We start from the raw sequence: 16,592 nt of genomic DNA on the forward strand, positions 1-16,592 counted from the left end.
TAATTCTTGATATCTCTACTTTGGGAGAGAACACTGCTGACCATTTCAAGTCTACATCCTTCTAACTAGTAATACAAAAAGAAAAAAGCTCCTCTCTCCTATTGTTTATTTACCACACAGGTGATATGGAGGGCTCTGATTGGTCTTGGTGGCAAGTCACATGTCCTTCCTTGTACTGGCTCATGGCAAAGAGAAACTACATGTTTAGCAACATGTGTCATTGTCTTAGAGGCAGAAATCCTCTCGTTTTCTTTAAAAATTTGTCTTTTTGGGACTGGGAGTATAGCTTAGTTGTAGAGCGCTTACCTAGAACCTGAGTTCAATCCCCATCACCACACACACAAATTCATCTTCCTTAAGAAAAATGTCTTATTTCATTTCTACTTAGTCATTTATATCACATTACTATTCCTCACTTATTCTGCTCTCCAGATTTTTCATTATTTATCTGTCTTCTCCAGGATGGGAACCGTGGTTTCTTTCTAATCCCCTGTGCCTCCCTCTCTCACCTATCATTCTTTAGTTACTCATTCTGCAAACTTTTATGGAATACCTATTGCCCTAGACCATGCTTTCCCTCCTGGTTTACATTTTAAAGTCACTCTGACTGCTGTAATAGAATTGGCCAGAAGGTGGCAGCAGGGGAAGGAGAGTGATCAGTTCAAGGCTATCCTCCAAAGAGGATAGTGGTAGCATGGATTGGTGAGGTGGGACTTGAAGATGGATTGCTGTACACACCAATCAGAGGCACAACTGCTGAACAGCAGGGAGGATTCTGGATCAGAAGGGTCTGGCAGGTGGAGAGTTGTTGGTTGGGGGTGGGAGGGGGAGGATTAGACTGCCTCTGCTCTGCCACATGTGCCTGGCAGCAACTAGAGGGCAGAGAAGTGTCATCTGCCTTAGCCCTGCCCCCTGGCAGCCCAGACACACCTGAGTGCTAAGAACCAAGCCAATGAGACCTGCACTGACCTGGGCCATGAACACTGCTGGTATTGGTCACAATGCTGACTGTACTGCTTCTCTCCTCAGGTGAAGGAGTGGCTCTGTCTGAACTGTCAGATGCAGAGGGCTCTGGGAATGGACATGACCACTGCACCTCGCTCCAAGAGCCAGCAGCAGCTACACTCTCCATCCCTATCTCCTGCCCATTCCCCAGCCAAACAGCCACTGGGGAAGCCAGAACAAGAGAAATCTTGGGTCCCAGGGGGCCCACAACCTGGCCCTCGCCAGGTTGAGACAGCCAGGGCCACCTCAGTGCCGGGGCTTGCCCAAGCAGCTTCCCCTTCAGAGGTGGGGAGGGTATCTCCTCAGCCCCCTCTCCCCACCAAGCCTTCTACAGCTGAGCCCAGGCCATCTGCAGGAGAGGCTTCGGCCAAAAGTGCCACCACGGTGCCCTCTGGGCTTGGTGCTGGCGAGCAGACCCAGGAGGGCCTCACCGGGAAGCTTTTTGGCCTTGGTGCATCACTGCTGACCCAAGCGAGCACCCTCATGTCTGTGCAGCCTGAGGCTGATCCCCAGAGCCAGCCTTCACCCAGCAAGGGACCGCCCAAGATTGTCTTCAGTGATGCCAGCAAGGAGGCTGGCCCAAGACCCCCAGGCTCAGGGCCTGGGCCTGGGCCAACACCTGGAGCCAAAACTGAGCCTGGGGCTAGAACAGGTCCTGGATCTGGGCCTGGAGCCCTAGCGAAAACTGGGGGAACAACCAGTCCAAAGCATGGCAGAGCAGAACATCAGGCAGCACCCAAAGCTGCTGCCAAGCCAAAGACCATGCCGAAAGAAAAGGCCACCTGCCCACTGTGCCAAGCTGAGCTCAATGTGGGTAGCAAGGGCCCAGCCAACTATAACACCTGTACCACCTGCAAGCTCCAGGTTTGTAACCTGTGTGGCTTCAACCCAACGCCTCACCTTGTGGAGGTAAGCGATCTGGGCCAAGCATGCTCCCTTGAGCTTTGGTGAGGACAAGGTCCTGGGGCAAGGGGGAGCATGGGAACCAGAAGGAGTGTGGAGAGCTGGGTTTGCAGCTATTGTGAGACTGGCTATAATAGCTAATGCTACAGCGGGGCTACACTCCCTTTCTTGCCCCTGCCTCAGGCCTCAATCCTTCCACTCTGTGACACAGGAGGGCCTCACTGGGAAGGTGAGGTGAGGATAATGGTGCCTACTCCCTCTGACTGGCTGACCTTCCTATTTCCAGCTACCATGAGCATTTCCCTGATGAAAGATACCCATCTCTCCTGCTCAGGGGAATCTTCCCTCCTGCCCTTCATCTGTGACCCTCACAAGAATAGGGGATTGAAGAGCCATGGGATAGAGGGTTATACTCCATGTCCAGGATGGGACTAGAGACTTTTTCATAGCAAAGTGGACCATGTCCCACTGCCCAGGCTCCCCTCAGCTGGTATCCACACTAGATCCTCTCTTCTGAGGGTCATGGATGTGAATGTATACTTGTCAAAGTCATACTTTGGTTCACGTATTTTCCCTTGGCTGGGCCTGGGCTCTCTTTGGTCAAGAGAGGATGCTTATGAGGATAGTTAGAAAAACAATTCTTACCACAGGAAAGTTTAAACAAGAGCTGGCATTGGGGCCAGTCTCTCTGCAGTGTCTGCTCCAAGGAAGGGTACTTGGCATTGTGCAGACTAAGTGAAGGGGAGCAGGAGGCCCAGTGTTAGGCTCAGTGTTGTTTGGAAGTTTGGAATTCAGCCTGGAATGTCTAGAAGGTTGGGGTACCTGTGCACAGATGGACCATCCTAGGCCTGGAGGCTGCTTCTGTTTCTCCCCTAACTCCATTACCCACTCTTTTTTGCCCAGGCGACCCATGTGAACCTCATGATGTCTGCCTTTGGCATAGCTGGGTATGTCCTCTCAAGGTTTATGACTGACTCATCTTGGCAGGTGATGTGTGTCTTGTGAGGCAAATATTGAGCCAAGGCTCATGAATCTTGCATGTAGACAGCCATCTAAGACCTTTGGGCTCTTGGACTAAGCAGGCATGGCTGATGGGTAGGAGTAGTAGGGAGGAGTGCAAACAATTACTGACCTAGGATGGGACAAGAGAAAAGAGCATGGTGTTGCCATCATCTCTCTACTAACTTATTCTGATTTCCCTTGGGCCAGGCCTCCATGGGGCCCATAGGAGCTATCTAATATGACTAGGAAGAATACTTTGGCCTCCACAGGCCTTATTTTCTAACATGCAGGAATGGCCAAGCATGAGAAAGATAATTGACCTCCTCATGTGATGCGTACTTGGACCTCCAGGCCCCATACTGCTACCTCCCTGAATTCTAGGCCCAATGGCTCACTGGAAGACAGCTTGCCTAACTGGTAGAGCAGGATAGGTTCACTAAGGGGTTACCACAGGGCCAAGGAAATCCCAGCTGACTGTTTTGCCCAGATAACTCCAGCCATGAGCTCATTGCTGGTAAGGTACTCTGACTCTAAGGGACCATGAACCTTGATGGTCACTAAGGGCCTGACCTGGAAGATCCTTGTCCCCAAGAGACCTGTCAGCCCCTGTTTTCCCATTAAACAGGATGTGCACTAAGGGAAGATGAAACTGCTCCTGTCTAGTAGCGTAAATGTTCCTGACAGCTCCTTTTGGCAGCCCTTGGGACAAGCCACTGGCAGTGCTGAATCAGCCCAAACAAAAGTGTTTTAGTCACATGCTGACTCTAGATGATGATTCTGGATTCTGATCTAGGTTTCTCATTAGCTGCTTGCTACTGGCCTTCTTGGCTCCCAGTGTTTCTCTTTTCATTAACCAGCACTGCCCCCAACCCCCTTCCAGGTCCCAGTTTTTCCATGTTCTGCCCCACTGCTACCTCCTTGACCAGGATTGCCCTTTCCTCCACAGGGTCTGGTGTGTTCATGGACCTGAAAGCAAAACTGATGGGTGTCCTTATCCTTACTCCTCCCCAAGTCAAGTCCTCTGTTTCCCTGCCTGTTGTTCCCAATGTCTTGCCTTGGGAGTGATGTGAAAAGGCCAGTAGGTCCTTCTCTAGTTCCTATGGGTTGTGCTGTGGCTGTCTCTCCCGACACCTTGCTTGGCCCAGGCCAGCCTACCAGGTTCAGTGACTGTTCTTTGTCTCTGTGCACAGTGTGAGGCAGAGAGACAAGTAGCTCTGCACAAAGGCCAGGGGCTTGAGGGAGGGACAGACCAGGAGAGCCCTATTCATAGCTCGCAACATACCTTTAGATCTGCTGAGAGTCCACCTGAGGTCAGAGTCAACACTGTGCACCAATAGGTTGGGAATTTTCCTCAACAGCTCTGAGCTATAAAAATCTTTTTTCTTCTTTCTAGATAAGAAGTCCAGAGCATTAATAGTAGAGGCAGTAAAAGTGGACCCCTTTTCCCTTTGAAATTTCCTTTGAAAAATATCATAGTGATATTTAGTGACTCATTTCATAATTAAGAGTTGTTGATTCCAACTTTTTAAAACCTATTTATGTTTTTGAAGGATAACAGTATCCTCTGGCTTAATTTTTAATTGACTTTCAGTTCAAAATAGTTATGTAAAGAAATTAGTGGAATTGGAATTGTTACAGTAACACTTCTAGTTTTTTATCTTATAATTATTGTTGAAATTTCTGTTGCATCCTTGAGAAGCCGGGCTTCTATGAGCAAAGGGCCTGATATGTGTCCAATCTGAGGCTGGGCTAGACTTATGAGCTGAGGCTACAACAGGGACATCAGGCATGAGCCCAGCATCTCCCCCTGCTCTTGGTCCTCCTCAGGGAGCCTCTGGATTGGTGACCTTAGGGGGCCTTGTCTCCTCCATGTGGAATGGGGGCTGTAATGCTCTTCTTAGGTTTCTAAGATGCTGTACCTCCAGTGCTCACCCAAGGCCTGATGTGGTCGGTCCTTGAGCCAAGAGATTAGAACCAAAGTGTTCTGTCTCCATAAGGGGGAGGAAATGTCCCCACAAACCTCTCACTATCTGTGTGGGAATGGATACTGTGGCCAAGGCAAGCTCTTGGTCTCATGAGCGACACCACACAGGAATGAACACATTTAGTATTAGGGCATGAAGGAAGCCCAGCCTAGCCACAAGGGCGCATACTGGGAATGCCAGGGAGGATTCTTCTTATGGGAACAGAGGATGAGAAAGGAGGAGTCTTATGCATGTCCAGGATAAGGGAGAGAGACATGGACACATGTTCATACCACAGAGTCAGGAGAGGAACAGCAATACTGGTGATGGCCATGTCTGTGACCTAGGGTCAGGGTCTTTACCTCTGAGCATTCTTTTCTCTGGGATTCTCATTCACTGCCCTCTGGTTTGGCAATGGGATTGAGGATGTGCAGGCAACTTGGTAAGAGTTATGGTGTCACCATAACCCAACTAGCATACAGGCCAGATCCACAAATGAGGAGAATGTATGGACTATGGGCTCATTTGGCTGAATGCAGACAGGGCAGCTCCCCTCATCTCCCCTAGCCCACAAGGCCACACTAGCTAGTGGTTCCAGAAGGTCTCACATACATGTAGGATGCCCTATCAACTCTCTCTGTCAACTCACTTCTCCTTCCTTACCCTGAACAGTGATACTCTGAACCACCAAGCTACATTTGGTACATGCACACCTACATCTCACACCTTGAGGTTGTGATTGTCCTTGTGGGGTTTAGACCTTCCTATACCCAGAAAGGATTGGAGAGAGAGAGGTAAGGCAGAAGTTGTCATCGGAACTTCCATTGTCCATCCTCTGTCCACTTGCCAAAGGGGTTAAACAAAGGCAAGAAAGCAGCAGATGCCCCAGGGCTGGGACTGGATAGAGCTCCATGAAGAATATAAGAATGTGCAAGTGAATGAAAGAACAAATGAGGAAATAAACACTGAAGTGAGGGAATTATTAAGTGAATAACTGAGTGGAAGAACAAGGGAATGAATAATCAGGTGTAGAGGTGGGACTCATTGGGGTGAAAGGAGATGATAGTAGAGTGAATAAGGGAATTGGGACCTCAGCAACTGTGTTCATCCCCCCAGGCACAGAGATTTGACATGACCTGCTTCCACCGATCCCCAGTCCACAAAAGACTTGGGCCTGTGCCAGGTCTCTCCTGGCTCTACCCCTACCAGCCCCAATGCATTGTACACTTCTCCCATTCCCAGAGGGCTGGGGAAGGGCCTCTAGCAGCCAGGTCAAGTGTTTATTTTTAGTTCTTACTTCACACATCTCCTCCTGCTAGCCCTTCCTTTCTCACTGCTTGCTATAGCAGAGCCAAGAGCAAAGAGCCGACCAGGCAGCTTTCTGCAACCTGGCTGTCACCAGAAATAAACCTGTGAAGGAACAAAGCCCCAGAGAGCATGTGACCATGGGTGACAGGCTCTTCTGAGGTTAGTGCACATGAGCTCAGGTAAGCAGACCTCTGAAGGGGCTGCCCCTGAGCATTTGGCATTGGAATTGCCTCCTCCATCCAGACCACCCTTCCAAGGTACCCTTACTTCATTTAGATTGTTTCTTTTGGGGTAGAGTCTGTAGGCCAGAGGTGGAGTCTGGGGGGTTCTAAGCCACCAAGATGAACTGGGGCAGATGATTTAACTGTGATAGGCCTAACCTAGATGGATGTGTGCAGAGAACTAAGGTATAGTCAGGGCAGCATTGCCTTGGGCCAGCCCCCTATCTGGGCCCAGATCCTAACCCCATCATGCTTATCCAGGGACTGGAGAAGGGGCTATTTTCTCATTTCCAGAACTCTCTCTCATCTTCCCAGGGTCCTTTTGGCCTCTCAAAGTCCTCTCTGACATAGGATATTTCCATTATATTACTAGGTGAATGATGGGGCACGTGGGCTGGGATTTTTAAATCAGGTTCTGTGCTCTCCCATGCCATGTTCATCACAGGGATGGGTCCCTTGTCCAGTACTGTCTTCAGGCACCTCAAACACCTGACTGAAATGGACCTGCCAGGCCTAGTGAGCCTAAGACCCAGCCAAAGGTCAGCTTATATTAACTTGCAGGGGTTTGTGTGAGGGACACTTAGAGCATCAGATAAGGTCTAAGGGAGTTGGAGTGGTTCTAGGCTGGTCCCTGTAGGGAGCAGGGTAAGTACATACATGTAGGCTTTCTGAAGTATCCCCCTATACTGCCCTGCTCTTCTGCCAAAGACTGTGCAAGGGTTAGATATCAGCAAGGAGCAGGAATTTCAGCCTCAGGGAAGTAGCCTCCACCCAGAATAATTATCCTGTGGAGCAGCTTTATTTCTCAACAAACACCAAAGCCTAGCCTGCTGACCAGCCTGGCTTCTGCTGGGGCTTAGGGAAAGGATGTGGAATATAACTCTGTGGGCATGAAACCAGGGCAGAATCATTGACATGGGATCCTGCCACATGGGCTAGGGCCCAGAGACAGTGTGAGAGGTGAGCATACTGAGGCTCTTGGCCTACCTAGGGCAGCAAAGGCCAAGGGCTACCTCCTTTATCTGTACCTTGGCTCTGTGACCCTGTGGTTCTCATAATGGCCCATCCTAGTGGCAGAGCTGCTGATGGAGCCTGAGTGTCTAGGTGCCCAGGATGAACAGCAGCAAAAAGGAAGGAGTGCCAAGCTTCTACACTCAAAGAGAAAGAAAAGACGCAGATATCAGCAGGGCCCTGCTCTGGGCTATGCTGTAACCCTCATTCTCTACTACCACACATGAGCCAGGGCAAGGACTCAAATACTGATCTTGGAGGAGGATCCTGGGAGACATGTTCCTGTCAGCCTGAGATCTTCTACAGGAGTCATCCACTTAGGATCCAGGAATTCCCAAGCCCTCCCCCTGTATAACCAGCTGAGGCTGGAAGACTTAGACTTGGTTTATGGTGTTCTAAGGATTTTACCATTGATATCCATGTTATACTTATAAAGACCTGTTGGGAAGCTGTGGTATCCAGGAAGGATGCATGTCGGTCCTTGTCTGTGTTTCTGACTTAGTCATGACTATGTATTTGACCCTCAGTTCTGGGCCTAAAACAGTAGATGACCCTGATAGTTGTGACTGATGGTCAAGAATTTATCCCAACCCAGCTCAGAAAGGCATAGGGCTCTTAAATCAAGGGCTACCATACTCGTCTTCATCAGAGGAACAATCCAGTGAACTGAAGGCAGGGGGAAGCCTGAAGTTCTTTATCCATCTTAGGGCGACTTGGACTGGGAGTGTGAAAAGGAAGGACTGCTCAGCCCTGCCCCAAATGGGCCTCCTCACTGGGCACAGCAGTATAGTCCTTCAATCCTTGCTAGTAGGGAGAGCAAGGCAGGAGAATCACAAATTCAAGGGCATCCTGGGCAACTCAGTAAGAACCTGTCTCAAAATAAGAAATAAGAAGGGCTGAGGACATAGCTCAGTGGTAGAGCACCCCTGGGTTCAATTCTCCAGTACTAACAAAATAATAACAAAATCAAGGCTTATCCCAGGAAATCTGTCCCCTGGAGCCTGCTGCTGCCTAGTACAGTCCATACTTGAGGAAGTGTTAGGGGAATGGTGTCAGACCTGAGACTTAGGAGGCCGGAGAAAGGCATTATCTCCAGGATGCTCTCCATATCTAGATACCATTCTTGTTCTGCATGAACTCCTGACTATTGGACTCCAAACCAGCCCCCAAGGGGCAGTTTGCTCCCTAGGTTGGAACCCCAGTTGTACTTGGAACCAGATCCTTATACTGCTTTTGGCCTTCCTTGCTCCTTGGTTCTCTTTTTCTGTCCCCATGTTCTCTATGGGTTAAGAAAGGGACTCTTCTGTTTGGTTGGACATTTCCAATTTGACTTTATATGTTCATCTTAAGGATGGGGATGTCTATCATTTGGGGCACTAAATCTATCAGTCTTTTCCTCCTTTTACCTTTGGTGTCATGCTTTAAAAGACTTTTTCTTCCCTAAGTTTACAGAAATAGTAATGGAAATACTCTTAGAGAACTTTAATGTATGTGATTTTCACCAACCTCCCTCCTATTTCTTTGCAGAAAACCGAGTGGCTCTGTCTGAACTGCCAAACTAAGCGGCTAATGGAGGGCAGCCTGGGAGAGCAGACCCCCCTGCCGCTTCACACCTCACAGCAGCCCCCTGCAGGAGCCCCTCACCGTGTAGCTGTAGCAGTCCCTCTGAAGCAGAAAGGGCCACAGGGACTGGGCCAGCCATCAGGCCCCCTACCTGCCAAGGCCAGTCCCACACCCACCAAGGCCAGCCCTCTGCCCACCAAGGTCAGCCCCCTGCCCACCAAGGTCAGTCCCCAGGCCAAGCCCCTCAAGGCTTCTGAACCCAGCAAGCCCCCAAGCAGTGCCCAGGAAAAGAAGACAGGAGTCCCTGCTAAAACTGAGCCCGTGCTGAAGCCACCTCCAGAGACTACTCAAACCACTGGGACTCCTAAACTAAAGAGTGGAGTGAAGAGGACTGAACCTGCCACTCCTGTCATCAAGGCTGTTCCAGAAGCTCCCAAGGGTGGGGAGGCAGAGGTTAGTCCTGTTTATTTCCCAGGGTCCCTAGTCTTCAGATGAGACAGTCTGGGGAAGGACTTGCTTTCCTGGGGAGTTAAGAATATAGGCCTGGGATAGGTCCCTAGGGGCACAGAGGAGAGTAGGAATGCCCCAGGAGAAGGAAAGCCTAGGTGAGGTTTCAGCAGGCCTAGAGACTCCAAGATTGAGACTGGTCCTGTGAATGGCACCCTGTTGGATATTTTGCTGGATTTTGACACCCTTTGATTTAGTAAAGTTTCTCTTTGAAGATCTAGGCTGCTTGAGCTTGCCATGGAAACTTTTCAAAGACTGAGGGATGGGGTAGCTGGTGGGCTCTAAACTCTTGAGAGGTAGTGACCTTTCCCCAGGGCCCGGGGATTGATAGGGAGGGCTGGGAGTCAGTGCCTGCTTCTCACCCTATTGCAGGAACCAGTGGGCAAGCCTTACTCTCAGGACCTGTCTCGGAGCCCACAGAGCCTCAGTGACACAGGCTATTCCTCTGATGGCATCTCTAGCTCCCAGAGTGAAATCACAGGCGTTGTGCAGCAAGAAGTGGAGCAGCTGGACAGTGCAGGGGTGACCGGGCCACGCCCACCCAGCCCCTCAGAGCTCCAAAAGGTGGGGAGTAGCGTGCGACTTTTGTTGGAGGCCCAGGCTGTGACCCCCAGTGGTGAACAGAGCAAGCCACCCTGCAGCAGCACTGCTGAGGAGCAGAAGCGGCGGCCCCACTCTTTGTCCATCATGCCTGAGGCCTTTGACTCCGATGAAGAGCTAGAGGATATCCTGGAGGAAGAGGAAGACTCTCTGGAGTGGCACCAGAGGGAGCAGCAGGATGCAGCTGAGTCCTCAGATGACTTTGGCAGCCAGCTGAGACATGACTACGTGGAAGACAGCAGTGAGAGTGGCCTGTCCCCTCTTCCACCCCAGCCCCCAACCCGAGCAGCAGAACTGACTGATGAGGAATTCATGCGACGGCAGATCCTGGAGATGAGTGCTGAGGAAGACAACCTGGAAGAGGATGACACTACCATCTCGGGGCATGGCCTGGCCAAACATGGCACCCAGAAGGTTGGTACCAGGCCCAGGCCTGAGCCTAGCCAAGAACCAGTAGCACTGCCTAAAAGGCGCTTGCCCCACAATGCCACCACAGGCTATGAGGAGCTGCTCCCTGAGGGAGGCCCAGCAGAGGCCACTGATGGCAGTGGAGCCCTGCAGGGTGGGCTCCGCCGCTTCAAGACAATTGAGCTCAATAGCACAGGCAGCTACAGCCATGAACTAGACCTGGGCCAAGGTCCTGACTCCAGCCTGGACCGGGAGCCTGAGCTGGAGATGGAGAGCCTGACAGGCTCGCCTGAGGACCGATCCCGTGGGGAACACTCCTCTACACTGCCTGCCTCCACACCCAGCTATACATCAGGCACCTCTCCCACCTCCCTGTCCTCATTAGAAGAGGACAGTGACAGCAGCCCCAGCCGCCGGCAACGGCTAGAAGAAGCTAAGCAGCAGCGCAAGGCCCGGCATCGATCCCATGGACCCCTGCTGCCCACCATTGAGGACTCCTCGGAGGAGGAGGAGCTGCGGGAAGAAGAGGAGCTGCTGCGTGAGCAGGAGAAGATGCGTGAGGTGGAACAGCAGCGCATACGCAGCACAGCTCGCAAGACACGGCGTGACAAGGAAGAGCTACGGGCCCAGCGGCGGCGTGAGCGCTCCAAGACACCACCCAGTAACCTGTCACCTATTGAGGATGCATCCCCCACAGAGGAGCTGAGGCAGGCTGCTGAGATGGAAGAGCTACACCGCTCCTCCTGCTCTGAGTACTCACCCTCACCCTCCCTGGACTCAGAGGCTGAGGCCCTGGATGGTGGCCCCACCCGGCTCTACAAGTCAGGTAGTGAATACAACCTGCCTACCTTCATGTCCCTTTACTCACCAACTGAGACGCCCTCAGGCAGCTCCACCACTCCCAGTTCTGGGCGGCCCCTAAAGAGTGCTGAGGAGGCCTATGAGGAGATGATGAGAAAAGCAGAACTTCTCCAGCGTCAACAGGGCCAGGTGGCAGGGGCCCGTGGCCCCCATGGGGGACCCTCTCAGCCCACAGGCCCTGTGGACCAGGGTTCTTTGGAATATCAAGACACCCCAGACCATGACTATGGCAGGGCTACTCAACCTGCTACAGAGGGCATGACAACCAGCCTGGGAGCAGCTGTATACGAGGAGATCCTTCAGACATCACAGAGCATAGTCTGCATGCGGCAGGCTTCCTCTCGGGACCTAGCCTTTACTGAGGACAAGAAGAAGGAGAAACAATTTCTGAATGCTGAGAGTGCATATATGGACCCAATGAAGCAAAATGGAGGCCCACTTACCCCTGGTACCAGTCCCACCCAGCTTGCTGCCCCTGTGTCCTTCTCTACCTCTACCTCCTCAGACAGCAGTGGGGGCCGAGTTATTCCTGATGTCCGTGTCACACAACACTTTGCAAAAGAGCCTCAGGAACTCCTCAAGATGCACAGCTCTGCTGCCTCCCCCAGCTCGGCCTCTGAGGTAGGCATGTCCTTCTCCCAGGGCCATGGTACCCCAGCCACCACAGCCATGGCTCCTTGTCCAGCCAGCCTGCCAAGAGTGTACATGACTCCAACCTCCCCAGCCAGCTCCGAGCGCAGTCCTTCACCATCTTCCACAGTCCACAGCTATGGACAAAGTCCAACCACTGCAAACTATGGGTCCCAAACTGAGGAGCTACCCCAGGCCCCCAGTGGCCCTGCTGCTGGTGGATGGACTGCCAGAGAGAAGCCCCTGAGTGGGAATGACATTGAGGCTAGTACTCCTCAACCTTCCCGGATGTATTCCTATTTTGCAGGCTCTAGCCCACCTCTCTCCCCGTCTTCCCCCTCAGAGAGCCCCACATTCTTTCCAGGCAAGCTGGGTTCAAGGGCTACAGCAGAGTTCTCTACACAGACGCCAAGCCCAACCCCTGCTCCAGACATGCCACGGAGCCCTGGTGCTCCCACTCCCACCCCTATGGTAGCCCAGGGCACACAAACACCACACCAGCCCAGCACACCTCGCATGGTGTGGCAGCAGACTTCTCAGGAGGCTCCCTTTATGGTCATCACACTGGCATCAGATGCTTCCAGTCAGACCAGGATGGTACATGCCAGTGCCTCCACCTCCCCACTATGCTCACCTACTGACACCCAGCCCACCGCCCACAGCTACAGCCAGACAACACCGCCGAGTGTGTCTCAGCTGCCCCCAGAGCCACCTGGCTTTCCAAGAGCACCCAGTGCTGGTGCAGATGGGCCCCTGGCACTATATGGCTGGAGTGCCCTTCCTGCCGAAAACATCTCCCTGTGCCGGATCTCCTCTGTCCCTGGAACATCTAGAGTTGAACCAGGCCCCAGGCCCCCTGGCAGTGCAGTAGTAGACCTCCGCACAGCTGTCAAGCCCACACCTATCATCCTCACTGACCAAGGCATGGATCTGACCTCTCTCGCTGTGGAAGCAAGGAAGTATGGCCTTGCTCTGGATCCAATCTCAGGACGGCAGTCAACCACTGTGCAGCCTTTGGTTATCAACCTTAATGCCCAGGAGCAGACCCATGCCTTCCTTGGTACTGCCACTACTGTGAGCATCACCATGGCCTCATCTGTGCTCATGGCTCAGCAAAAGCAGCCTGTAGTGTATGGAGACCCCTTCCAGAGCCGGCTGGACTTTGGTCAGGGTTCAGGTAGCCCTGTGTGCCTAGCCCAGGTCAAACAAGTAGAGCAGGCTGTCCAGACAGCACCATACAGAGGTGGGTCCCGAGGAAGACCTAGAGAGGCCAAGTTTGCCAGATATAATCTGCCCAATCAGGTAGCACCTCTGGCCAGAAGGGACATTTTGATCACTCAGATGGGCGCTGCCCAGAGTGTAAGCCTCAAGCCAGGTCCAATGACAGAGCCTGGTGCCGAATCCCATCGGGCAACTCCTGCAGAGCTTCGATCACATGCTCTGCCAGGTGCCAGGAAGCCACATACAGTGGTGGTGCAGATGGGAGAGGGCACAGCAGGTACTGTGACCACACTACTCCCAGAGGACTCTGCAGGTGCCCTGGACCTTACTGGAATGAGGCCTGAGAGCCAACTAGCATGCTGTGACATGGTCTACAAGTTCCCCTTTGGCAGTAGCTGCACTGGCACCTTCCACTCTGCCCCCAGTGCACCTGAGAAGAGTGTGGCAGATGCTGCCCCTCCTGGGCAAAGAAGCAGCCCTTTCTATAGTCCCCGGGACCCTGAGGCCCCTGAGCCCCCCACCTACCGAATACAGGGAGTAGTGGGGCCTGGGCCCCATGAAGAACAGAAGCCCTACCCACAGAGCCTCCCTGGCAGGCTGTATTCCTCCATGTCTGACACCAATTTGGCTGAGGCTGGCCTCAACTACCATGCTCACAGGTTGGGGCAGCTCTTGCAGGGCCCTGGACGAGACTCAGCCATGGACCTCAGCTCCCTGAAACACTCCTACAGCCTGGGCTTTGCAGATGGACGCTACATAGGACAGGGCTTGCAGTATGGCTCTTTCACAGACCTGCGCCATCCCACAGACCTTTTGACTCACCCACTTCCCATGCGGCGCTATAGCTCGGTATCGAACATTTACTCAGATCACAGGTATGGCCCACGGGGAGACACAGTTGGCTTTCAGGAAGCCAGTCTGGCCCAGTATAGTGCAACCACAGCCCGCGAGATCAGCCGCATGTGTGCTGCTCTCAACTCTATGGACCAATATGGTGGGCGGCATGGCAGTGGTGGCAGTGGCCCTGACCTTGTGCAATACCAGCCCCAGCATGGGCCTGGACTCAGTGCTCCGCAGGGTCTGGCTCCCCTCAGACCTGGCCTTCTTGGCAACCCTACCTTCCCAGAGGGCCATTTAAGCCCTGGGAATCTGGCCCAGTATGGGCCTACAGCAGGTCAGGGAACAGCAGTCAGACAGCTGATGCCATCCACAGCCACAGTGCGTGCAGCTGATGGCATGATCTACTCAACTATCAATACTCCAATTGCTGCAACTCTGCCTATCACCACCCAGCCTGCCTCCGTACTGCGACCCATGGTGCGTGGTGGCATGTATAGGCCTTATGCATCTGGTGGAGTCACAGCCGTGCCACTTACCAGCCTGACACGTGTGCCCATGATTGCTCCACGGGTACCTCTTGGACCTACAGGGCTGTATCGATATCCTGCACCAAGTAGATTCCCCATTGCTTCTAGTGTCCCACCTGCTGAGGGGCCTGTCTACCTGGGGAAACCTGCTACCAAGGCTCCAGGGGTAGGTGGCCCACCAAGGCCAGAATTGCCAGCAGGGGCTGCACGGGAAGAACCTCTTTCCACAGCTGCACCTACTGCTGTCAAGGAGTCTGCAGTAGCTCCAGCCACTGCCCCACCACCTGGCCAGAAGCCACCAGGAGATACTGCTGCTGGGGGCAGCAGTGGGGTCCTCAGCAGAACTGGGCTTGAGAAGGAGGAAGCATCTCAGGAGGAGCGGCAACGGAAGCAACAGGAACAGCTGCTGCAGCTGGAGCGGGAGCGGGTAGAGTTGGAGAAGCTGCGACAACTGCGGCTGCAAGAAGAGCTAGAGCGGGAGAGAGTGGAGCTGCAGAGGCATCGTGAGGAAGAGCAGCTGCTGGTGCAGCGAGAGTTGCAGGAGCTGCAGACCATCAAGCACCATGTACTGCAGCAGCAGCAAGAGGAACGCCAAGCTCAGTTTGCACTGCAGCGGGAGCAGCTGGCTCAGCAGCGTCTGCAGCTAGAACAGATACAGCAGCTCCAACAGCAGCTCCAGCAGCAGTTAGAGGAACAGAAACAGAGGCAGAAGACCCCCTTCCCTGCAACCTGTGAGGCACCCACCCGAGGGCCTCCAGCTGGTGCCACCGAACTGGCCCAGAATGGCCAGTACTGGCCACCCCTGACCCACACAGCCTTCATTGCTGTAGCAGGGCCAGAGGGGCCTGGGCAGCCTCGTGAACCTGTGCTGCACCGCGGTCTCCCCAGCTCTGCCTCAGACATGTCACTGCAGACTGAAGAGCAGTGGGAGGCAGGCCGCAGTGGCATCAAGAAACGGCATTCCATGCCACGCTTGAGGGATATCTGCGAGCCGGAGTCAGGACCTGAGCCCTGTGTGGTCAGAAGGATTGCAGACAGCAGTGTGCAGACAGATGATGAGGATGGGGAGAGCCGCTACCTTCTGAATCGTCGGCGCCGAACACGGCGGAGTGCTGACTGCAGTGTGCAGACGGACGATGAGGACAATACTGAGTGGGAGCAGCCAGTACGCCGCCGTAAGTCCCGTCTTTCCCGTCATTCTGACTCAGGTTCTGACAGCAAGCATGATGCCACTGCCTCGTCATCCACTGCTGCCACCACTGCAAGGGCCATGAGCAGTGTGGGCATCCAGACCATCAGTGACTGCTCTGTGCAGACTGAGCCTGACCAGCTGCCCAGGGTCTCTCCAGCCATCCACATCACAGCTGCCACTGACCCCAAGGTGGAGATCATCAGGTACATATCAGCGCCAGAGAAGACTGGGCGTGGAGAGAGCCTGGCCTGCCAGACAGAACCAGATGGGCAGGCCCAGAGTGTGCCTGGGCCACAGCTTGTAGGGCCAACTGCCATCAGCCCCTACCTGCCTGGCATCCAGATCGTCACCCCAGGGTCCCTGGGCAGATTTGAAAAAAAGAAGCCGGATCCTCTAGAGATTGGGTACCAGGCCCACCTGCCCCCAGAGTCCCTCTCACAGCTTGTGAGCCGCCAGCCTCCTAAGTCTCCCCAGGTCCTCTATTCACCAGTCTCACCCCTGTCCCCACATCGGCTCCTGGACACCTCCTTTGTTTCCAGTGAGAGGCTGAACAAGGCTCACGTGAGTCCTCAGAAGCACTTCACAGCTGACAGCACTCTCCGCCAGCAGACGCTGCCTCGCCCCATGAAGACCCTGCAGCGGTCCTTGTCTGACCCTAAGCCCCTCAGCCCTACCGCCGAGGAGTCTTCCAAAGAGAGATTCTCCCTCTACCAGCACCAGGGGGGACTGGGTAGCCAGGTATGGGCACAGGGGCTGGTCCAGGGTGGGACAGGGGTTTCTGCCTAGCCTGAGGGGCCCCCCAAAGGGAGGGGTACTTCTGGGGTGGGAT

General features: G+C 53.6%; 1 protein-coding gene across 3 annotated transcripts in view; it reads left to right on the top strand.

Annotated features, from left to right (window-relative positions):
* BSN (bassoon presynaptic cytomatrix protein) overlaps nucleotides 1–16,592 on the top strand; it is a 98,252-nt gene that overhangs the window by 69,243 nt on the left and 12,417 nt on the right. For all 3 annotated transcript variants that reach the window (XM_079155421.1, XM_079155423.1, XM_079155422.1), the window contains 3 exons: nucleotides 1,030–1,914; nucleotides 8,942–9,430; nucleotides 9,857–16,501. In XM_079155421.1, the coding sequence (XP_079011547.1) occupies nucleotides 1,030–1,914; nucleotides 8,942–9,430; nucleotides 9,857–16,501 (8,019 nt within the window). The remainder of the gene's footprint in view (nucleotides 1–1,029; nucleotides 1,915–8,941; nucleotides 9,431–9,856; nucleotides 16,502–16,592) is intronic.

The sequence above is a fragment of the Sciurus vulgaris genome (genome assembly GCF_902686455.1).
Source record: "Sciurus vulgaris genome assembly, chromosome: 10".
NCBI lineage: Eukaryota > Metazoa > Chordata > Mammalia > Rodentia > Sciuridae > Sciurus > Sciurus vulgaris.